We start from the raw sequence: 24,559 nt of genomic DNA on the forward strand, positions 1-24,559 counted from the left end.
TTGTTGTTTATCTGTTTTATACACAGTAGCTTGCATCTCCCAATCCTAAACTCCTAACTTATCACTCCTCCTCCTCTCCCCTTTGGTAACCATGAGTTCATTCTCTAAGTCTGTGAGTCTGTTTCTGTTTTGTAAATGTCATGATGAACACTCTTAGCAATCTAGGAATAGAAGGAAACTTCTGCAGCCTAGTAGAGGACGGCTGTGAAAATCCTACAGCTGACCTCATACTTAACGATGAAAGACTAAATGCTTTTCCCTAAGATCAGGAACAAGGCAAGGCTGTTCAGTCTCGCCACTTCTATTCAACATGGAGGTTCTAGCCAGTGCAGTCAGGCAAGAAAAAGAAATAAAGGGCATCCAGAAAGGAAAAGAGGATGTAAAAAATCATAGATCTGATGCATGAGTTCAGCAAGGTCTCAATATACAAGATCAGTATACAAATACCAGTTATATTTCTATGTACTACTAGTATACAGTCTGAAAATGAAATTAAAATAGTATGATAAAGAATAAACTGCTTAGAGATAGGTTTAACAAAGAAATGCAAGACTTCCACACTGAAAACTATGAATCATTACTAAGATAAATTAAAGATCTAAATAAATGTAAAGACATTCCACATTCAGGTGTTGGACAAAGCACTATAGTTAAGACTACAGTTCTCATCATATCGGTCTAAAGATTCAATGCAATCCCAATCCAATTCTCAGCAGACTTTTTTGTAGAAATTGACAAGCTGATTCTACAATTTATATTAAAAAACAGGGCTTCCCTGGTGGCGCAGTGGTTGAGAGTCCTCCTGCCAATGAGGGGACACGGGTTCGTGCCCCGGTCCAGAAGATCCCACATGCCACAGAGTGGCTAGGCCTGTGAGCTATGGCTGCTGAGCCTGTGCGTCCGGAGCCTGTGCTCCGCAACGGGAGAGGCCACAATAGTGAGAAGCCCGCGTACCGCAAAAAAACAACAAAAAACCAAAGGTGCCACTATATAACAACAACAAAAAAACTTAAAAAGTAAAAAGTTGGAGAACTTACACATCCTGATTTCAAAAGTTACTGTAAAACTACTGTAATTGAACAGCAGGAAACTCACATATGGAAAGGCATAGAGATCAGTGTAGTATATACCACATTAATAGAAGGAAGGGGGAAAAAAACCACATGATCATCTCAACTGATGCAGAAAAGGCAACTGACAAAATCCAACACCCTTTCATCATAAAAAACTCAATAATCTAGGGGGAGAACTAGAAAGGAAACTTCTACAACATGATAAAGGCCATATGAAAAACCCACAGCTAACTTCATACACGGTGGTGAAAGATCGAAAGCTTTTCCTCTAAGATCAGGAATAAGACAATGACGCCTGCTACCAGCACTTCTACACTTCTGTTCAATGTAGTATAGGATCGTCTAGCCAGAGCAATTAGACAAAGGAAAAAAAATCTAAATTGGAAAGGAAGTACTAAAATCATGTCTGTTTGCAGATGACGTGATCTTATATGTTGAAACCCTTTAAAAACTACGCGCACACACACAGACACGCAAAGCTGTGAATACTAATAAAATGAATTCAGCAAATTTACAGGATATAAAATCAACCCACAAAAATGAGTTACGTTTCAATACACTAACAATGAACAATATGAAAAGTAAATTAAGTAAACAATTCCATTTACAATAGGACTAAAAAGAATAAAATACTTGGGAATAAATCTAACCAGGGAGACACTTGTACCTTGAAAACTACAAAACACTGCTGAAAGAAATTAAAGAAAACCTAAATGGGAAGATATCCCATGTTCATTTAAGACTTAATATTGTTAAGATGACAGTACTACCAAAAACAATCTACAGGCGGCTTCCCTGGTGGCGCAGTGGTTAAGAATCCGCCTGCCAATGGAGGGGACATGGGTTCGAGCCCTGGTCTGGGAAGATCCCATGTTCCGCCGAGCAAGTAAGCCCATGAGCCACAACTACTGAAGCCTGTGAGTCTAGAGCCCATGGTCTGCAACAAGAGAAGACACTGCAATGAGAAGCCCACGCAACGCAACCAAGAGTAGCCCCCGCTCACCGCAACTAGAGAAAGCCCGCGCACAGCAATGAAGACCCAACGCAGCCAAAAATAAATAACATAAATAAATTTATATTTAAAAAACCCTACAGATTCAGTGCAGTCCTTATCAAAATACCAACAGCATTTTTTGCAGAAATAGAAAAACCCAGACTAAAATGTATATGGAATTTCAAGGGATCCTGAATAGCCCAAACAATCTTGAAAAAGAAAAAAAAAATAGCTTGAGCACTCATACTTCCTGATTTCAAAACTTAGTATAAAGTTAGAGTAATCAAAACAGTATGTATAGGTATAAGGACAGATATATAGACCAATGGAGTAGAATAGAGAGCCTAGAAATAAACCCTCACATATGCAATAAATTGATTTTCAACAAGAGTGTCAAGACCACTTAGTGGGGGAAAGGAAAGTCTTTCAAACAGATTGTGCTGGGAAAACTGTATGTCCACATCCAAAAGCATGAAGTTGGACCCTTACACCATATACAAAAAAGGGACTCAAAATGGATCAGAGACCTAAATGTAAGAGCTAAAGCTATAAAATTTTTAAAAAACAGAGGAAAATCATCATGATGTTGGATTTGGCAGTGATTCCTTGGAATTGATACTAAAAGCACAGGCAACAAAAATAATGGGTAAATTGGACTTCATCAGAATTAAAAACTTTTGTGTATCAAAGAACACTATCAACATAGTGAAAAGGCAGCCCACAAGATGGGAGAAAATATTTGCAAATCATTTATCTGATAGATGATCGATGTCCAGAGTGTATAAAGAACTTCTACAGTTCAACAACAACAAAAAAAAACCCTGCAAAAGTCCTTTGCAGTTCACAGACAAGCAAAGGACTTGAATAGACATTTCTCCAAAGAAGATATACAAATGGCCAATAGGTACATGAGAAGGTGTTCAACATCGCTAATCATCAGAGAAATGCAAAGCAAAACCACAGTGAGATGCCACTTCACACCCATTAGGATGGCTACTATCAAAAAAGAAAAAAAAGGAAAGTAACAAGTGTTGGTGAGGGTGTGGAGAAGTCGGAGCCCTCTTGCCTTGCTGGTGGGAACCTAAAATGGATCAGCCACTGTGGAAGAGTTCGGTGGTTCTTTAAAAAGTTACCATATGATCCAGAAATGCCATTTCTAAGTGTATATACAAAAGAATCAAAGCAAGGACTCAACCACATGCTGGTATCCCAATGTTCATAGCAGCATTATTCACGATAGCCAAAAGGTGGGAACAACCCATGTGTCCACAGACCGATACATGGATAAAGAAAATGTGATATGTACGTATAATGGGATATTATTCGGCCATATAAAGAGATGAAGTTGTGATAAATGGTGCAACATAGATGAATATTGAAAACATTATGTTAGGTGAAGTGAGCCAGACACAAAAGGACAGATACTGGTGTGAGGTGTCTAGAATGGGCAAATTCATTTAAACAGACAGAAATTGGAATTAAAGTTACGAGGAGCTGAGGGAGAAAGTAATGGGGAGTTACTGCCTAATGGTTCCAGAATTTACGTTTTGAGTGATGAAACAGTTGGGGAATAGATAGCAGTGATGGTTCCACAACGCAGTGCCTCAGCGCCAACATGGGACTTGGGGCCACTCAATTATACACGTAAAAAGTGTTAAAATGATATAATAATAATGTTGTAAGGCAATCATGTAAGGCAACTGTGACGTGGTTTTTTACTTGAATTAAAGATTTTAGCTGTTAAAATTAATGCTCAAAGTAGGAGTTCATATAGGAACTAAAGGAGGTAGCTGTGCCCTCTCTTAACCTTGCACCCATGCTTGTTTGTTTACAGGGTTAATGCCTCTGGGAAGTCAGGAATCTTCGGATAGTCTGGCAGCAGAGATCGTCACACCTGAAATCAGGTAAGGAGATGGTGAAGGTCACAGCCACACTGCACAATATTCTTGGAGAAAACGTACCCCTCTGTGATATAGAGGACCAGTTCCTTTTCTTTATCGCTAACCCTTTCAACACGAGCTCGAGGTTAGATGTCCATGATTTCAGCATGTTAGGGACTTTGCTCAGCTGTCCCCACAGAGACTTGATTTCTCTCTTTGGGAGGACAGTGTCTCACACATACTCAGTAAACTAATGTATCTGTGCTGGGGCATACTCAGCAGACATTTAGCAGTGAGACCACGTGGCCCAAAGACAAAGGTTATGCTTAGCCACCAGCCTGCAAAATAATTAGTCTGTAAGATTTATTACTCAAGTACAGGGAATGGTCTGGGAAAGACAGAATGCACAGACAGGAGGAAGCATCTCCTCGTCTCCACTACTCTTCCCTCAGTAGTACCTTACATTTGTATTTAGTCATAGCATTTAAAATATTCCATTTATTTCAATATATCCCTGGCTTTATGTTTAAGAATGAAAAATTGATAGGGAGGCACCAGCTGTCCATCAGAAGGTGAATGAGTAATCCGGAATATTGCTTTTACCTTGTTCGGGCTAATTTGCCCCCTTTTTAAATTGACACTAGCCTTGATTCTTCACAACATCCTTGGAGGTATTAAATAATGGTTGTGTAAAAGTTTTGTAAACTGTGAAAGTTGCAGTAGGCATTGAAATACTTATTGAATAAATGAAGACGATGTTTTTTGTTGTTGGCATTTGTTTAAGAAGGACAGACAAAAGGTGTATAATGGAACACCAATTCTGGAAGCATCTTGTATACCTTTTACTTTTCTGCCATCTGACATTGCACTTTATTATTGGACCAATAAAGTTTGTTGAATGAATTAAATACACTTATTTTTATGAATATTTATAAATAAATGGTTATGTCCAAAAAACAAATTTTAAGGAAGCTTATAGGTAATGCAGTTAGATTTTTAAGTTCTGAGACAAAAGAACAATTATAAAAATTCAACAAGTAGCAGAGGTTTTATTGAGTATTACTCAGTACAAATTAAAATATTCTCTGTGTCTAGAATATGTCTAGAAGAGCTATCAAGAAAATGAAATAGTACAAAGGATGAAATTTCTCAATGTATATCATAGACAGTGGGTCTGTATTCTTGATGCATAATGAAATTTGCTTTTCCAGTTTGCAAAAATCCGTTAAAAGTGATGATTTTCACTGATGTTAAGGGTATGGAGAAATTGGAAACCTCATAAACTCGGAGTAAAAGATTAAAGTGATATAATCTTTTCAAGTGAGATATAATTGACATATAACTGTGTAACAGCTTTAGGTATACAACATAATGATTTGCTATGTGTGTATGTTGTGAAATTATTACCGTATTAAGTCTAGTTAATATCCGTCACCACACATAATTACCAAAAAATTTCTTTTCTTGTGGTTGTACAACTTTTCTTTTGAGCAGTTTGGCAGAATGTGTATGTTGTCTCAAAAATGTGCCTATTGGGGCTTCCCTGCTGGCGCAGTGGTTGAGAGTCCGCCTGCCGATGCAGGGGACACGGGTTTGTGCCCTGGTCCGGGAGGATCCCACATGCCACGGAGCGGCTGGGCCCGTGAGCCATGGCCGCTGAGCCTGCGCGTCCGGAGCCTGTGCTCCACAACAGGAGAGGCCACAGCAGTGAGAGACCCGCGTGCCGAAAAAAAAAAAAAAAAGTGCCTATCTTTTGACAGAAAAATTACTTTTCTGAGAATTAATTCTGAGGAAATACCCAAGGATATAGACAAAAGGATATTTATAAAGCTAATCATTAATAACATGTTAAAGTTCAAAATTGGTAATAATCTAAATGCCCAATAATTGGGCGTGAATTGAATAATGATTGTCTATATATTTTAACATGTCATTTAAGATATTAAAGTATAAAATTTAATGCTATGAAAAGATTGTGAAAAGTTAAGTATAAATAGCAGATACCAATGTAACAGGTACTGTGAGATTCATTTTTACAAGTGTTTGCATGTTTGTACATATGCATAAAGTTAGAAGGCTGTATTTCAGCAGTAATTATTTTGCACTGCAGGGTTATGGAGGGTTTGTATTTTCTTCTCATTTATCTTTTTTTCACCCTACAATGAGCTTGTTTTACTTTGTAATTGAAAAACATGATGAAGTCATTTTTTTCAACTTACAAAACATATCAAGTTCTGTGTAACTGCTTGAGTTGGGTTACGGATTTGACTCTCATCTTTTCAATAGCAAAAGTTAAAGTACTTTATAAGGTTTACAGTGTTTACAAAATAAGAGCAGAATGTTTTGTGTGTGTTTGATATTTCGCTTTTGTTTTTTTCTTTTTCATGAGAAGCACAGTTTTTCATAGCATCTGGTACGGATAGTAATATCTTCTTCATGCGGCCCTCTAGAGATGACCCTCTCTAACATAAAGGATGAATTCTGTCTTCAAGACGTATATCTTCAATGATATCGTCATGTGAATTAATGTTCAATTATATCATCCCTGCAGTATTCATAGGGGCAAGTTTTGTGTGGCTGTTCCTTTTAGAATACCTCAGTGTAAGCCTTTGGCATCACCCAAAGAGCCCAAAACCATGCAGTCCAGTAACCTGACTCTGATAATCTGTCTTGTTACAACACTACAGTTTTACCGTATCTACAGGAATGGATGGACTGCATGTCTTGAAGGCATTCTTCGTTGAATGTTACATCTTGCCACCAAATTATTGGTAATGTAAGAGCATAGCATTAGAGATGATGTTTTGTTGACGAGAACCAAAGAACAAATACATAGGTGCATTCACAGCTTAAATGCTTAAATCATTCACAGCTTAAATGCTTAAATCAGAAAGGAAATAGGATTTTGAAACCTCATTCATTACAAGTCATGCTATTTGGGGATTTTATTATCTTCAGATTGTCCATTCTAAAAAGAAAGTGCTTAAGACCTGAAATGTAATGTCTCAGCCCGTTACAACAGGAGCTAAATTCTTTCCAGGTACTTTGTTTTTCATTTCTGTTCTATGTATTAAATCTATAACAGTGCGTAGCTGGATTTTGATAACTACGTTAATCCGTTTTTCTTCTGCTCTCAGGGAGAAACTTATTCGTCTTCAGCATGAGAATAAGATGTTAAAAATTAACCAAGAGGGTTCAGACAATGAAAAAATCGCCTTATTGCAGAGCCTTCTAGATGATGCCAGCCTACGCAAGAATGAACTGGAGACAGAGAACAGGTAGGAGGCACGTGGCGGCAGCTTAGATACAGGTTTTCTCTATTCACCTTGATTTTGATTCCCTTAAACAAAGGTTTGAGTTGTGGTTTGAAAAGTGAAAGTGTGTTATTCCATTTCATTTCAAGAGGACTTTTTTCCCACTTTTCCACTTACGGGCAAATTTGCCCAAAAGTATAGTTTCTCTGTAATAGCATTCCCGTCTTTAGCTTTCCTGGCAAAATGATACCAGAATCCTACCATTTTCCCTTTTTAATCACTAATTAAAACTAGAGGATTAAAAAAAGTCACAATTTATTCACAGTCTTTCGAGGCAATTTTACTTCATAGTCATGCTAATATTAGTAGAGTTTACCCTGTTTTTACAAGCTAATGTTTCAAAGAATTGACTGGTATGAGGAAAACAGTAGGATCCGTCATGATTCAATTGATAGGGCTTTTTTTTTTTCATCTGTTATTTCTTGTGACTCTGATAGGAAGTCATCCATCTTATGAACAATTCAGTTATTTTGAGAATTTAGAATCTGCAAATTTAACAAAACATCACTTTTCTGCTTGTAAGTTTTAAGAGTATTGCAGTAGGCAGTTTGTCCAAACTACTTTTTTTTTTTTTTTTTTTCGGTACGTGGGCCTCTCACTGCTGTGGCCTCTCCCGTTGCGGAGCACGGCCCACGGGCCCAGCCGCTCCGCGGCACGTGGGATCCCCCCGGACCGGGGCACGAACCCGCGTCCCCTGCATCGGCAGGCGGACTCCCAACCACTGCGCCACCAGGGAAGCCCTGTCCAAACTACTTTTAAACCAGTAGCTTACTCTGGCAAGGGCTACTTTTATATTTTATTGTGACAATCCTCTGATTCTTTTCCTTTTTGGAAATGTTTCTTAAATACCAGACATATGATGTCTTCTCTTTTTCTTAGAGCTGTGATATTCTGTCATTTGTGAGGGATTTGACAATTTTATAAATAGTTTGACAGTGTATGTGATATTCCAGATTCTTTGCTTATTCTGCCTGATTGATTTGGCATTTCCCAGGTGTGAGTCAGTCTTAAGAGGCAAGATTGCTATGATAGTTTTACCTATCCTACCCTTCTTCCTGTAACTTTAATTTTTAAAGCTGCTGAGGGAGAATCAGCAAACAGTGTAAATACCAGGGTGATTATTAGAGCATAATTAAGCATAAATGTAAGGAGACATTTTTATATCAATTCTTGGGAGCATAGATAATGAAATACTTTTAAAAAATACTTAGAAGAAGTGGAAGAAGAGAAGGAGGAGGAATGGGAATTATAGAAAACAGCAGAGGCGCTCGCGCAGAGCCCGTCAAGAGCACCTTGCGTTACCCGCTTCTGCCTTGGCCTCCACTGTCTTTTAGCATCTTCGTGGGGAGAGCCTCCTCCCAACACCAATTTCTTATCAGTGAATCAACACCTACGACGTCTTCTGTGACACTTTGCCTTGTGTTTCACAGACCTTACAGCTCTTACTCTTTCTCCAAAATAGAACAGCTAGTTGTCATTCGTAGAGGACTGGTGCATGTAGATGACTGGGTACCTCCTCAACCCCTGTTATTTACAGCTGTGTTTGTTTATTAAACTACAACACTGATGATAACTTACCTTTAGATTATAGCCATCTGTGGGTATTATGATCTGTAACAGTAACACTAGTAACAAGAGCAGCTAACCTTTATTAAACTGCTGTTCCAAACACGCTCTAGTGTTGTTCCAAGCATTGTGCTCAGTGTTTTAAACATGTGGTCTTACTTTATTAGAGTTTTACACATGTAGGAATTTGGGCTGAGACCCAGGCCACCAGACAAACTCCAAAGCCTCTACTTAACCTTTCTTGCCAGTTTCTCTTCTGCCACATTTATAAAACTTTTTTTCCCTGTCTTCTCCTCACAGGATGCTTTTCTCTTAAGTGAGTTATCATAAATTTGTTCTTACTGGGCTTAATAAGTGTTTACATTACCTGCTCTGTACCTTAACCTCTTACTCTTTGACGGCACTGGGTTAGCACCAAGAAAGCAGAGCTTCAGTTCCGCTTAGTCTCATAACTGTAGTGACCTTAAATACAATTTGCTCACCACCATATGTCTGTCACCTTAGAAGGAGAGGTTTGTAGTAAACCTCCAAAGTCCTTTCCAGCTAATTTTCCCAACAAGTTGGTGTTTGTTAAAATCTGTAATACCTGTTGACCCTCAGGCAATGTAAGGAGAGGCGTGAAGGGTCGAGAATGGCTTGGGGGGCTCTCTGGAAGCACGTGTGATCTCCTTCCCTTTCCTCTCAGAGTAGACTGTGATCTCAAGCTCACCCTCTCCCTACACCCCCTTGACAACTATATGTAATTACCCTTGAATTAAAATGTTGATTAACTAAACCCTTGAAGGGGGGGAAAGAAGGTAGAGGCATTTATAGAGCACCTGCGATGTGCACACCCTTTATATATTATCTCACTTGGTTTTCTAAACAACCCCACGAGGTCAGCGTTATCATCCTCATTTATTTTGTAGTTGAAATTTTTTCATATATATTTACATATATTTTTATAGGTTCGTACATGTGTGTGTACGTGTACACTCCATGCTTTAATCGATACGTTAGACTATGTTTTATGACATTCACGACGGCCTCCACCTAGTAACAATATTTTTTGACTGAATAATTTCAAAAATGTCTAAGATGGATAAGTTGAAATAGTCTTATAGTTTGATATATTTTTCATATTGCTTCCTGAGAAGATTCAACAAAGTTAGCAACGTACTTATGTACCCTGTTCCATATTGAGTATGAGTTTTCAGATAATTCTTTCACTGAGTGAAAAAACAGATTCCTTTGTGTGAAAAGCATCAGTTATTATTATAGATTTATTGCCTTTTTACTGTGATTCTCACTAAATTATAGAACCTAGAGGTTTACAGTAAGAATTTCTTATAACTTGTTGAGTAAAAAAAATTTCTTACTGAACTTCTTGGCTATTTGGATTCTAAATATTCATTGCCCCGTTTTGCCCTTCATTGGGAGCAATCTGGCTTTTGCTCAAGTACTTACTAGCCAGTCCAGTGGGAGCCTCTCGGACTTTACCTCTCCTCGCCTCTTTACTGTTTTCACTGTGGATCGTTTCCCCTTCCTCAGACTTGTTCTCAGTTTCAGGAACAGCCCCCGCTTGCGTCTCTCCCAGTCCTTGGGTTACTGTCCAGGGCGAGGCTCCTCTTTCGGCCCTTTGCTTGGTGGTCTGCCGTGGCCCCTCTTGCCCCTCCTCTGAGCTGGTTCACGTTCTTTCTGGCCACTGTTACCCATGCTCGTGGCTTCGGTCATTGCCCAGCGGCTCTTGGGTCTGGAGGGTCGGCTTAGCCCTCCCGCTGGGCTTCAGGTGCAGGCGTCCAGCTGTTCGACAGGCATTTCTCATCACTTCATTTTCGACAAATACCACGTGAAGTCCTTTGCGCTTCTTTCTCAGCCTGCTCCTCCTGTATTCCCTTCCCCACTAAATGGTCCTTGGTAGCTCAGACCCGACTCCTAAGTTACTTTTTGCTCCTTGTTTTCCTTTGCATTTTCCGTGCACCCCGCCTCTGCCCCCTTCTGTTTCAGGGGGGAGGCGTGATCACTGTGCCGGCCCCAGTGGGGCTTCCCAGACAGTCTCCTCCACCTTCACACCAGCGTGATCCTTCTGAAACACTGCCTGGTCCTTCCACATCGTCCAGGACCTACTGGTCCCCTGAATGTTGCCTCCTAATGATCTAGAGAATTTATGGGGATTGAGCTCCAGAATCAGCATTTATAAAAGCTGCCTGGGCTATTCCCGTCCCAACAAAATTTTAGGCCCGATTATAGGATAAATAAAAATACATTTGCATTTCTCAGAGGGGTGTCCCAGCCTCTCCTTTTCTCTCTGGTTTCATCACCAGCCTTCCTTCGCCTCGTAACTTGGTCTTCAGCCATACAGTTCCTGAACACTTCGTACCCGCTCCCTTTCTGCGTGCTTTGGACATGCCGAATCCTCGGTCTTGAATCCCCTTTCCACCCTTAACCACATAAGCGTTTTATTTACTGTCTGGTCTCCATTCAAGTGAAGCCCAACTCCTCCACCCAGTTAGGTGCAGTCCTAGCTTCTTTGAGCAGCCGTCACTCCTCTGTGTACCTCTGTGTGCTGTGCTGAAGTATTTAGCTCGTATTTTATTTCTTTACTTTTTGTCTCCCCACTAAATTCGAGTGCAAAGGTCTGTTAACACTATGCTGAGTGTGGTGCCTGACACTCAGTTTGAATAAACCTATAGTGAAGTGAATTTCAGATAAATATATGTGTATAAATATGCCAGCTCAGCAAAACGTGTCCACCAAAACACTGCATTGGATATCATCATAGAAATTTTAAGCAATACAATAAACAACCAGAAAACTGAGCTACTACGACTATAACACAAGACTTTGTTTTTCTCATTATACTGTTTCTCTAACCAATGTGAAAACCTAAGGCAAAAGGCATAAGTTTAGTCAGAACTTGGGAAATTAATGTACCTTTGATTTCTAGGCTGGTGAATCAAAGACTTCTGGAAGTACAGTCACAAGTCGAAGAACTGCAAAAATCTTTACAGGATCAAGGCTCAAAGGCAGAAGATGTAAGTCTTAATATGTACCAGTTAATAGTCCAGCAGTTTCATAATGTTAAGAAAAGCTGTAACTTTTATTTTTTATTTGATGGTCTGTATCAAAATAATTGTAATTATAGTGGTTATAGAAAAGAAACAGTGTTTTCCTTTTACTAACATTCCTTGTAAAAAGGACCAGACAGTACTTTATTGTCTCTTTCAGATTCACCCTGCTGGGAATTAGAAGTTCACTTGTAGTTATCAGCTAAAGAATTAAGTGGGGTTTTATGTTTTACATGTGCTCACCTCAGTATTCAGAGTATAGGTTTTTCCCTCTGGTCAAAAAAAAAAATGCTGATAGAAACTTAGCATGTTCAAGTAGCAATGTTTGTTGTAAAATTGCTTTTAAGAAAATAATGCCATTTCTAAAATCCTACCATCTCTAGGTTTATGAATCCCTCTTTCTCCCCCTGCCACCCCACCACACACACACACACACACACACACACACACACACACACACACACACACACACACACACACACACACACACACACACACACTCCCCTGCCCCTGCTTGCGCGCATGCACTCTCTCGCTCTCGCTCTCGCTCTCTCTCTCAAATATAAGCGCACTGCCCTATTTTAATATTCCCTTAGCACTCGGCCCCTGTCCTAGCCCTGCCTGCTTGGCGGGCACTCAGCTAGAAAAGAGTAAGTGTGCTGAGGCGGGACCGGGGTCCTCGCCACCTCCGCGTGCTCACGGCTCCTCACAGTGAGCTGAGGCAGCTCCTAGGAGTCAGTCCCTGATGCGGCGTAAATCACTCATGTTTTGCAAATCCCTTCCATTTAATGAGCTGTATACAATAGAGCTGCACCTGTAAAAGGGCTCAAAACTAGTGTGAAGAGGGGATGACAACTGAAGTTTAATCATTGCTTCAGTCAGTTGGTAACTTTTTTCCTTTTGCCAGAGTAAATGGCTGTGAACCGTGGCTTTTGAGTATCAACCTATTTGGTTGTTTTCATTGTTAGAGTCATTTGGGGCACTCAGCGTCAAAACTGTAGACACATCTAGTTCCATCCAGCCTTAGTAACGTTAAGAGGATGTAAAAACAAAACAGCATATTACTTAAGACCCGAGAGTGCGACGTATAACAAGCTCCCTGGTGACCGAATTTTATGAGTTTCTTACGCACCCACGTGGCTTATGTTGGCAGTGTGCTCTCTGAGATGACGGGCTGCAATTTGTCCTCTGATGTGGTGGTGGTTCTTCCTAGATCCCCACATTGATTCCCAGTTCCTAAAATTCTCACCAACATTTAAACCACATTATCCCCTTATTAAAATGGAGCTAGTTTGAAATACCATGGTTTACTTTCAAGCATGCCTTTATCCAGAATGCTGAACCACAAGCAAAACCACCATTCGTGTGTGAAAATACTAGTGAAACTAAGAAGGTCTTAGCACCGAGTCAAAGCGGGTAACATTTCTTAGTTCAGTGAAATCACTGGGTCCCTTAAACTGAGGTAAATGGAGACTTCGTTTTGGTCTCGAAAACTTTGAGGAGACTTTCTGTTGATTTGTTATGGTAGAGAGGGGAAGGGTGTGCAGATCCTAGGAAGAAAAAGTGGCGAAACATCAGTATCCACTCAACCTTAGTGTTAGAGTATAATAACCATTATACTTGCTGTTCTTACTTATATTTAAACATACAGAAAGGTATTTATTCTGTAAAAAAATTTTTTACATAGCCTGATTAGGTGTCGCCGTGGCTATCAAATCTAATTAAAGATGCTGTGTGTCACGTGTCATTGCTTTAAAAGGCCATATTTCAGAAATGAGGTCCCAGGCCTAAAAGTACTATTTGCGTAAATTAGTCAATTTATTTGACTGCTCAGATGCTAATGAGATGTGCTGCTCTAAATTCTTGAAAATTCTCTCAGAGCTGTTTTCTCTGGAAAGGTTCAGATAGAAACTTGCCTCATGCTGCAGGTGGGCTCAGCATAATGTGGAGAAAAGTGTGACCCACGACATGTGGTTCTTCCCAGCAGGTGTTCAATGCTGTTGCCTCCTCTCTTGTCACCCACCCTAAAGTGTTGCTTCTCAGGAGCACGTAAAGCACAGAGCAGCCCGCCAAATGGAATTGACCCTCTCTAAAGAACAACGTAATTTCTGCCCATTTCCGTTATCAAAAGCACAGTCCTTTCATGTGACCTTAAGTCAGAGTAGCATGATTTGCACATTTTTATTATGATTTTTATGTCATTTATTTTTAGCATGGAAGCAGAAAAGCATTGTTATATCCAGGCATATGGATAATTTGAGCTAGCCACAGTGTATAAAACTCCAGAGAACAAGACAGGATGAGGAGACCATAGAAGAAAGAAAAATGTACATTTTTGAAAAAAAATGCGTGTCTTTTACTTCTGTTCATGAATTACTAAATCGTTCCTTCTATTGGCTGCTGTGTTTGCTTCATACTAATATGTCCTCTCTGTCTCTTGGCATGGTTTCTGCTCAAGGCTATTGTAAGTATGGCTTCCTATTCATTTCTATATAATGAACAGTTTTTTAATTTATATATTATCTGCCATCATAGTTGACGTGGTTGAAATTTTAAATTAACAGGAGTTTTATGCAAAAGGACTATACCGATATTACTTATAGGTTTATGCCCTTTACAATTAAGATACTTAAAAGATATCAAAAACCTAACAGGTCAGGCTAAAAGGAACTCTGCTCCTTTTTTCTCCCATCCCACTCCTAGCCCCATTGTTATAACTCGTTTGTTTTTATAACGTATTTTGAAGCTAGCTCGCTGTCACAGTCTGGCCTCCTGCTGCCACATTTTATGAGAGTAACAGTCTTCCACTGGAGAGGCTTCCCTGGAGGTGAAGACTGTGCATAGACTCCGGGGTCTGGCAGGCCTGGGTTTTAATTTGGGATCTGCCCTGCAAAGCTCCTGGACGTCTCCCCAGCCTCACCTCCCTCAGCCATGAGACGGGGCTGGTATTACTCACGGTTGTGAGGTTGACATGAGACAGTGCACATGACAAACTTTAGTGAGTGCCTGGCATATTAACTGCTCATTACATAATCATTTTATTATATATTATCTCAGATTTAAAAATTAATTCTGCTTAGAGCCTAATCGAGACAGAAATGCACAGTTAAAGCTAAGGTGCTTTTTTAAAGTATTTTCATTTTACTCTCTGTACTGGAGAAGGAACGAGCAGTAATCAAAAGTCAACAGGGTTGAGGCTTCCCTGGTGGCGCAGTGGTTGAGAGTCTGCCTGCCGATGCAGGGGACACGGGTTCGAGCCCCGGTCCGGGAAGATCCCACGTGCCGCGGAGCGGCTGGGCCTTTGAGCCATAGCCACTGGGCCTGTGCTCTTAGCCCTCGAGCCACAACTACTGAAGCCCACACACCTAGAGCCCATGCTCTTCAACCAGAGAAGCCACCGCAATGAGAAGCCCGCGTGCAGAAACGCAGACCCAACGCAGCCAAAAATAAATAAATAAATTTATTAAAAAATAAAAAGTCAACAGAGTTACCATCTTTCTCTATGTTTGGGGGAAGCAGTGGTAGAGGACACTGTGGTCCACTAACCTAGCTGTAGTTGACATACTCAGCAAAAAAGTGCATTTGAATATTCCAGAGCTGTGTCAGATTGGGCTCGAATAAGCGATGACAGTAATCACTGTCAAGTCAGGGGACTGAAAGTGGAAGAGCCCGCTGTGACGGGTATGTTCCCCTCCGTGCTACTCTTGACTGATTGGACAGTTTGTTTCCTAAGTCCGTATTATATGGGTTTGGCTGAATTAATTATGTAACGATTTATCTCAACGTGAACTGTTTCACAGAACTCACTAGTAACGTGTACCCTACAAGCGTTGAGTTTAATTATGAAACCTGGTGGTCCTGTATGGAACGCCGTTATTCTTTGTCTATTTTAGGTCAGTTCTGATCTCCTACTTCTCAGGAGACTCTTCTTTTAAATACCCAGTCAAAGCTGCGTTCTCCAGCACATTAAATGCTGTGCATATCCCATCTTTCACGTTCCTATCCTGTCACATAAACTATTTGCAACCTGTGCATATCAGAAACTTCTGATTAATTCAGTAAGTGTTTACAGAAGTTGATCCCATGATGCAAGGAAAATATAGCAGATAAAAAGTGTCTTAGGGACAGTCTATTATTATTAGAGTTCTCCTTGCCTGTTGCATCCAGGAATACTAGGTCTGTACATAAGTGGCTTTTTTATTCATTCCCCTGACTGTAAGTAGAGAATTCAGACATACAGTTTATGGGTATTTTATACTGATCGTTATTATCACTTATAGGCTGCTGTCTCCCTTATCGAAGAGAAATAAACTTGGGTACATTGTGTATTTTCAGCTCTTTGACCAGAGAACTTACTGAGGGCTCACTCAGTTATTTACTACCGTATTCTTAATTTTTTTTAAATTAATTAATTTATTAGTTAAAATGTTAAGTAATAAACTATTTTTTATTTTCCATTTTCAGTCAGTTCTTCTAAAAAAGAAGCTTGAAGAGCATCTGTAAGTATAAAAGCTATTGAGGCTCATTGTTACATTGTCCAGTGAAACATCAGTGTCTTGTGTTTGGTGGTTACAGAGTATCTAGGCAGTGGCGTGGGTGGCCCTGAAGGTATAGAAGATTATAAGAGACATTAATAGTATCTAAAGGAAGGGTCATCTTCACCCCAGGTCCTCAGATCAAAACAATTACTGTGTTAGAACCCTTTTCTCAGGTGAGATTCCAGGGTTTTATAGGAGTGTGGGACCCTCTGGGTCAGCAGTCAGAAATGTTTTCTATAAGGAACAGAGAGTAGTCGCTTTAGGCTTTGCAAACAGTGGTCTGTGTCACAACCACTTACCTCTGAGGGTCGAGAGCGGCCACAGACGACAGTATGTGAACCAGAGCTGCGACTGTCCCAGCTAAGCTTTCTGTGCAGGAACGGGCCGCGGGCTCAATTTTCCAGCTCTAGAGCCTGGCCAGCCGAAGCTTCCTTTTTATGTAAATGTTTTAAAGTGTTATTAAGCTTAGCAGTAGCAGATTTTCAAACATTTCCTTGAATTGCAAACATACCTGAACATGACTTTTCGATCTAAAAGATTAAATTTTTAAATATCACAGTTGTTTTCTCATGATGAAGAAATCTTCTTCCATACCTGAGGTTGAGAATGTTAGGAGTGTTTTGTTTTGTCATTTTTCTTGCACCCAGTAACTGCTGTAATCCTTCCTGTCACTTTCTGGCAAAACTCTGTCATTGTAGACATTGAGTGTGGGTGCCCATGGATTGCCAGCCTGGTGGAGCGTCACAGGGTTAGACTGTGGTAAACAGACATCCTGGGTACCACAGTGATCATTGAGAAGAATTCTGTAGTCTGGCAGTTTGCTGCATGCTATCCTGATTTCTTTCTTTCTCTTTCCTCCTTCCTTCCTTCCTTCCTTCCTTCCTTTCTTTCTTTCCTTTCTTATATGGGAAAGTGAGACGCTCCTAGGGCAAGTCTAGAACAGCACCTGTCACCTTCCAGCCACTGTGAGGTTACCTGCAGTGAGAATTTAGTGTTGAATTCTGTCCTTTTTTCATTTCCCATCCCTTAATTGCAGAAAATAGAATACCTGTTGTTTCATAAAACTACTGTCTGACCATTGTTCTGTGTTCATTTACATGGTAAAAATCTTCATCAAAAAGAATTTATTAGTGAAGATGAGGCCTGTATTAGTTTCCTGTGGCTGCCATAACAAATGACCACAAACCGCAAAGCTAAAACCAACAGAAATTTATTTTCTAACAGTTTTTGAGGCTAGAAGTCTGAAATCAGGGTATCAGCAGGATTGGTTCTTTCTAGGAGTTCTAATGGAGAATCTGTTCCATACCCCTCTCCTAGCTTCTGGTGGCTGCCAGCAACCCTTGGTGTTCCTGGGTGTATAGATGCAACCTCTCTCTCCATCTTCACGTGGCCTTCTTTTTTTTTTTTTTTTTTTTTTTTTGCGGTATGCGGGCCTCTCACTGTTGTGGCCTCTCCCGTTGTGGAGCACAGACTCCGGACGCGCAGGCCTAGCGGCCATGGCTCACGGGCTCAGTTGCTCCGCGGCACGTGGGATCTTCCCGGACCAGGGCACGAACCCGTGTCTCCTGCATCGGCAGGCGGATTCTCAACCACTGCGCCACCAGGGAAGCCCCACGTGGCCTTCTTATAAGGACACCAGTAATTGGATTAGGGCCCACCCTGATCCAGTATGACCTCATCTTAACTAAGTACATCTGCAAAGACCCTATTTCCGGATAGTGTCACATTCACAGGTTCTGGGGTTTAGGACCTCACCATATCTTTTTCAGAGACACAATTCTACCTTCCACAGAGCCCACAGACATCTCAAAAGATGAATGACTATGCAGATTTAACACTACAACAAGACTATTTTACACACAACAAATTGGTAAAATTTAAGAATCAGACATACTAAGTATTGCCAGAGATGTTGAGTGCTGGTAACTCATCCACTGCTGGTAGGGATTTACATCCGATTATTTGGTAAACTGCAACATGCATATATTCTGTGACCCATTGAGTCTATGTTTCTATGAATACCCTACATTCCTAGAGATGCTGTGGTCCATGTTTACCAGGAGACATTTAGAAGAAAGTGTGAAAGAACATTGGGGTTGGGGGTGGGTTTTTTTGTCAGTTTCAAACATTTATTTTTAAAAAGTGACTCTAAGGTGGTTTATTTAGTTATTATTCATTTCCCTCTGGTGGTTTTTTGTTGTTGTAGGCAGTGGTTGTGTGCATTGCAGGATATTCAGCAGTGTCTCTTTCCTCTCCCCACTAGAAGCCAGTAACACCCTCCTAAGTTGTGACAATCAGAATTATCTCTAGACAGCCCCAAGAGGGCAAAATTGTCCCCAGTTGAAAAGCTCTGTACTTCGAGGTCCCTACCAAATGTCTCAGTTTCGGTGACAACACAGCTCTGACTAGTTGGAACTCAAATGTGTGGACTTTCGGGATTTTTCCCTCCCGGCGGCCCAGTAATTTTTCATTCTTCTGTAGTTGTCCCTTGACAAACCTCGTGGTGTCCATTCCCAGAAACATGCAATTTAGTATTAATCCAAACACTTAAGCGCACGCATATGCCAAGTTATGGTGATCTTTTCTTACATGGCTCTTTCATCTCTTACTCGGCTTCAAACATTCTAGCCTCACCTGCCTCCCCACGTTCTAATCTCTTTGTCCTCAGCTCAGTGGGATGGGCACAGCCTTCCTGTCATCTCCTCCTGACTGCGGACAGAAAGCCAAAGAGGCCATCGGGCTTCCCACTCTTGTTTTCTTTCTCTGAGGATCGGAATCTTGGACCGCCTATTGTCCACTTTCTGAAACAGTTGTTTCACATAGTCTGCCCGGCTTCCTACTTGTTATTAGCAGGAGACCAAGTCCAGTCACAGTTATCCATCCCTTCATGGCCAGAAGTAGAAACAACATACATAGGAGCTCAAGAACACTGGGTACTGTCTGGACACACTTCTATCCTCACAAGTTGTGTCTTTAACAAGAAAGAACATTGTTTTTTCTTTTTTTTTTTTTTTTTTTTTTTTTGCGGTGCGCGGGCCTCTCACTGCTGTGGCCTCTCCCGTTGCGGAGCACAGGCTCCGGACGCACAGGCTCAGCGGCCACGGCTCACGGGCCCAGCAGCTCCGCGGCATGTGGGATCTTCCCGGACCGGGGCACGAACCCGTGTCCCCTGCATCGGCAGGCGGATTCTCAACCACTGCGCCACCAGGGAAGCCCAGAACGTTGTTTTTAATCACAGAAAAGCAGAAACAATACAAATATCACCAACTGTAAAATGGTAAATAGATTGAGATGTATTCAAACAATAGAACACTGTACAGCAATAAAAAGGTACAAACCAGGGCTAACACATGAACATAAATGAATCTCAAGAACAGAGTGTTAAGTTAAAGATGGAGGTCACAGAACAGTACATACAGTATAATTAATGTGTAAAAATAGGGGAAAATTAAGCAATGTAGTGTTCAGGAATATACACAGAGGCCCATCACAAAAATCATGAGAATGGTTAAAATTCTTGATTTTGGTTACCACTGGGAAAGAGATAGGAACACATGGGATTTTTAAGGTTCTGGGATAATTTCTATTTCTTAACCTTTTTCTTCACTGGGCTTAGTTTTTCTTATTTAAACTGTATATATTTATTTTGTGTAACATATGTCACTGTGTGTGTGTGTGTGTGTGTGTGTGTGTGTGTGTGTTTATACCCTCAACAAAGATTTATTAAAGTATTATGCATAGAAAAGACCAGAAATAGACATAACAAAGTACTCTATTTTTTTCTTGATGTTTTTCTGTATTTTCCAATTTTTGCAGCCTTTTTCCCTCTCATATTACAGAGTGCCACACTAAATAGTATAGAGAATTACACATATTATGTAAATACTAGGAAAGAACTTACTTCTGTTCATTCATTCTTTTACCTTTATATTGGAATATACCTTACAACAAAGTATACAAATCCTGAGTTCTTAGGACTACAGCTTGATAGTGTTTTCCTACGTAGGCAGGTAGCCCAGATCAATATATAGCAGGTTTCCAGCAATACCCCAGGATTCTTTGTTCTCTCTTTTAATTGATTGATTACATCCCCAGACTAGCCACTGCTGATCTCTTATCACCCTTCGTTAGTTTTGCCACTTTCTGAACTTCATATAAAAAAAATCATATAGGGCTTCCCTGGTGGCGCAGTGGTTGGGAGTCCGCCTGCCGATGCAGGGGACATGGGTTCGTGCCCCGGTCCGGGACGATCCCACATGCCGCGGAGCAGCTGGGCCCGTGAGCCATGGCCGCTGAGCCTGCGCGTCCGGAGCCTGTGCTCCGCAACAGTGAGAGGCCCCGTGTACCGCAAAAAAAAAAAAAAAAAGTCATATAGTATTATCCTTTTGTGTCTGACTTTATTCAACATTATTCTATGATATCTCTCCATGTGGGTGCATGTACCATTAATTTATTCTTTTTTATTGGCATGTACTGTTCTTTCTATTCTTATTTTAGGAGCTTCAATTTTTTTGCAACAGGAGTTTTGCATTATAAAACCTCAGCAAAGTTTTAAATTTAATTTTTACAATATCCTTATTCCTAGAAACAATAAAGATCATTAAGTTATTTCTAACCTCTTGTGCAGGTTCATATAAAAGAATGACTACTATTTCAAACTCTGAGATTTTTGTCTGTATTTTTTAGTCATGTAGAAAATATGTTTATGTTGGATTAGTCTTTTCATCTTTGTTTCATAGCACTTGTGTGCTATGCTAGTGTATCCCATAAAGAAAGAATTTATATCTTTCATTTCAAGTGAGAAAATGCAAAACAGTAGTAGATAAGAGTTATATATTTTGTTACAGAGAGAAGCTGCATGAGGCCAATAATGAGCTGCAGAAGAAGAGAGCCATCATCGAGGACCTTGAGCCGAGATTTAACAACAGCTGTGAGTTTTCCCAATTAGCATAGTTTTCAGTTGGTTAGCCCTAGTGGTGAGTTTAAATAAAATTTGTTTTTTTTAGAAATAAGCCCTATTGTATTTTCTAGCAATTAAGGAATTTGCCCTGTTCACAGAAAGAGTATATACACGCACACACACACACACACACACACATAATCATCTTTACAGTATTTCTTAAATTTCTAATTTAGTTGTGAGTTTTTCCTTAACTATGGTGGATGCTAATGCATATTTTATGAAATTTTTTTCACAGTGTCATTGCGGTGTAAGTCAGCCAGACTTTTCCTTTGGTTGATATTTTACACCCGTATGTAGCTTGACTTTATTAATTCTTCTCTGTGGATGTGGGAGCAGGACACAGACTTTTACTTTTTTAGTATTGTGGTGAAATATACGTAACATAAAAATGACCGTTTTGGGGCTTCCCTGGTGGCGCAGTGGTTGAGAATCCGCCTGCCGATGCAGGAGACACGGGTTCGCGCCCTGGTCCGGGAAGATCCCACATGCCGCGGAGCAACTAAGCCCGTGAGCCATGGCTGCTAGGCCTGCGTGTCCGGAGCCTGTGCTCCACAACAGGAGAGGCCACAACAGTGAGAGGCCCGCATACCGAAAAAAAAAAAAAAAAGTTTTAACCATTTTTAAGTATCACGTTGGCCAAAAAGTTCGTTCGGGTTTTTCCGTGCGATGCGATGAAAGTCCTGAACGAACTTTTTGGCCAGCCCAGTGTATAGTTCAGTGACATGTCAAGTACATTCACACTGTTGTCCAGCCACTGTCCATCTCCCGAACGTTTTCATCTTCCCAAACTGAAACTCTCTACCTCTTAACCACTTCCCTCCTCCCCTCTTCCCAGCCCCTGGTAGCCTCTGTTCTGCTTTCTGTCCCTATTCACGTGACTCTTCTAGGTAATTCATATAAGTGGAGTCATACAATATTTGTCCTTTTGTGTCCGGCTTATTTCACTTCACATAATGCCTTTCGTCTTCACTTAGTATAATGTCTCCATGTTCCAGTCTGTATCAGAATGGAGGCTGAATAATCAACTATTTGTGTAAATAGACCACATTTTGTTTATCCCTTCAGCCACCCATGAATACTTTTAAATTTGTGCACTTTCATAGTGTAGTTTTTGTTTATTTCTAAGAAAAGCTTTTTGTTTAAAAAACTGTGAATTTTTAAAGATAAAATTATATATAAGTATAGACAAAACAGTCTCTCAAAGCTGTTTACAATTTTGTCAGTTGAAATATTTTCAAGTTGTTAGGTCTAAAGAATTTTTAATTTTTTACTGTCTCACCGATAGCCTTAAAAATTGAAGAATTACAAGAAGCTTTACGGAAGAAAGAAGAGGAAATGAAGCAAATGGAAGAAAGATATAAAAAATACTTAGAGAAAGCCAAAAGTGTAAGTGTGAGTCTGCGGGCCTCTCACTGCACTTTCTCATTGTGTTTCGCTGATGTTTCAAAATACAGTGCCTGAACGGTGACCTCTCACACGGAAGGACACGAGGAGTCTTTCGACAAAACGAGCAAGAGGCCGTGATCAAAACAGGTCACGCCGCCCCCGGTTACTTAACACGTTACCAAGAGGGAATCACCTTTCTATGTAGGAAATGAGTGGCAGCCCCACCTTCCTTAATTATCAAAATCCGCTGCGCCCGGCGGGAGGGCCCGCCTCTGTCTCCAGATGAGCCTTGCTGTTGGCAGTGCTCAGGGCTTCTGGCCTAGCTCCAGTTCCCAGGGAAAAGGAGGTTACTGGAACAAGTTAAGTAACACCTTCAGGAAGGCATCAGATGAATCCAGACTTGGGGGTGAGAATCCACATTATGAAAGCAGAAATAGGCACTGGAGCGTCACGGAACACCAGAAGCTATTCTCCTGTAAAAGGAGCCCAAAGGGACCTCCCTGCCAAATGCAGCGGTCCTGGACTGGGGACACCTGTGGAAATGATGTGGCTTTGGGCTGAATCGTAATGACTTATAGAGAGGTTCACTTTCTTACAGATGATGTGGGAGGATGTCCTCAGTCTAAGGAGATGCGTGTTGAAGCGCTTGAGGGTCACGTGTCATGAGACAAAGGTGGCAGTGTTGCAGTGGGTCAATCCGGGTTAAAGGAAATGGGTTTTTATTGTTCTGCTCTTTCAAGTTTTCTATGGGGTGGATCATCTTTGATAGTAAAACTGCTGAGCCAAAAAGCAAAGACTCTTCCCAGAAGCCCTCTGGTGGGCCAGCTAGAATTGTGTCACCAGCCTGTGTGTAAACCCAGCGTCTGGCAAAGGAGGAGAAGGACCACAAAGACAGGCTTGTGGACCACTGGGACCTGCTCCCATCCTTGCATATCTGGTCAGAGGCAGAGGCCACTGAACCAAGTCAGAGGAACGGAAAAGGGAAGATTGCTGTCAGTAGTGTCTGCTGTAGTGTGATTAATTTTAAGCCAGAATTACTTCTTACCACTGACTCTTTCACATAATTTTAAAAGTTTATATAATTAAAAATTGTAACAACTGAATATCATTTTATACATTCAGATTTTAAAGTGTCCACGTAAGATAACTTTTGAGTCTCATAAGGCTTATCTTTTTTTAAAATGACTGCTTCCTTAGATATTACACTCCTTGGGTTTGAGACTTTTAAAGTTTTTCTTTTATTACTTTTTGCAGGTTATTCGTACTTTAGATCCTAAGCAAAATCAAGGAGCAGCACCAGAAATACAAGCTCTTAAAAATCAGCTCCACGAACGGGATCGGCAGTTCCATTCATTGGAGGTAGTTTACTGTAATATGATAAGACATTTGGTTTTTTTTATTTTCGATTCTAGAAGCCTTGCTATGCACAGTGGTCCCTCAACATCCACGAGGCACAGTTACCAAAATCCATGGATGCACAAGTCCCTTGTAGAAAGTAGTGAATGTGGTTATTTGCATAAAATCTAAGCCCATCGTCCATGTGCTTTAAACCATCTCTAGATTACTTATAATACCTAATGCAATGTAAATACTATGTAAATAGTTGCCTATGGGGACTTCCCTGGTGGCGCAGTGGTTAAGAATCCGCCTGCCAATGCAGGGGACACGGGTTCGAGCCCTGGTCCGGGAAGATCCCACATGCTGCGGAGCAACTAAGCCCGTGCGCCACAACTACTGAGCCTGCGCTCTAGAGCCCACATGCCTAGAGCCCGTGCTCCACAACAAGAGAAGCCACCGC

At 40.8% G+C, this 24,559-nt stretch overlaps 1 protein-coding gene across 2 annotated transcripts in view; it reads left to right on the plus strand.

The window, feature by feature from the left end:
• The window catches only part of HOOK3 (hook microtubule tethering protein 3), a 93,173-nt gene that overhangs the window by 63,719 nt on the left and 4,895 nt on the right, over positions 1-24,559 (plus strand). For both annotated transcript variants that reach the window (XM_059049122.2, XM_067022718.1), the window contains 7 exons: positions 3,902-3,971; positions 7,085-7,225; positions 11,754-11,841; positions 16,339-16,373; positions 21,260-21,342; positions 22,661-22,761; positions 24,016-24,120. In XM_059049122.2, coding sequence (XP_058905105.1) covers positions 3,902-3,971; positions 7,085-7,225; positions 11,754-11,841; positions 16,339-16,373; positions 21,260-21,342; positions 22,661-22,761; positions 24,016-24,120 — 623 coding nt within the window. The remainder of the gene's footprint in view (positions 1-3,901; positions 3,972-7,084; positions 7,226-11,753; positions 11,842-16,338; positions 16,374-21,259; positions 21,343-22,660; positions 22,762-24,015; positions 24,121-24,559) is intronic.

Source organism: Kogia breviceps, chromosome 20 (assembly GCF_026419965.1).
Source record: "Kogia breviceps isolate mKogBre1 chromosome 20, mKogBre1 haplotype 1, whole genome shotgun sequence".
Taxonomy (NCBI): domain Eukaryota; kingdom Metazoa; phylum Chordata; class Mammalia; order Artiodactyla; family Physeteridae; genus Kogia; species Kogia breviceps.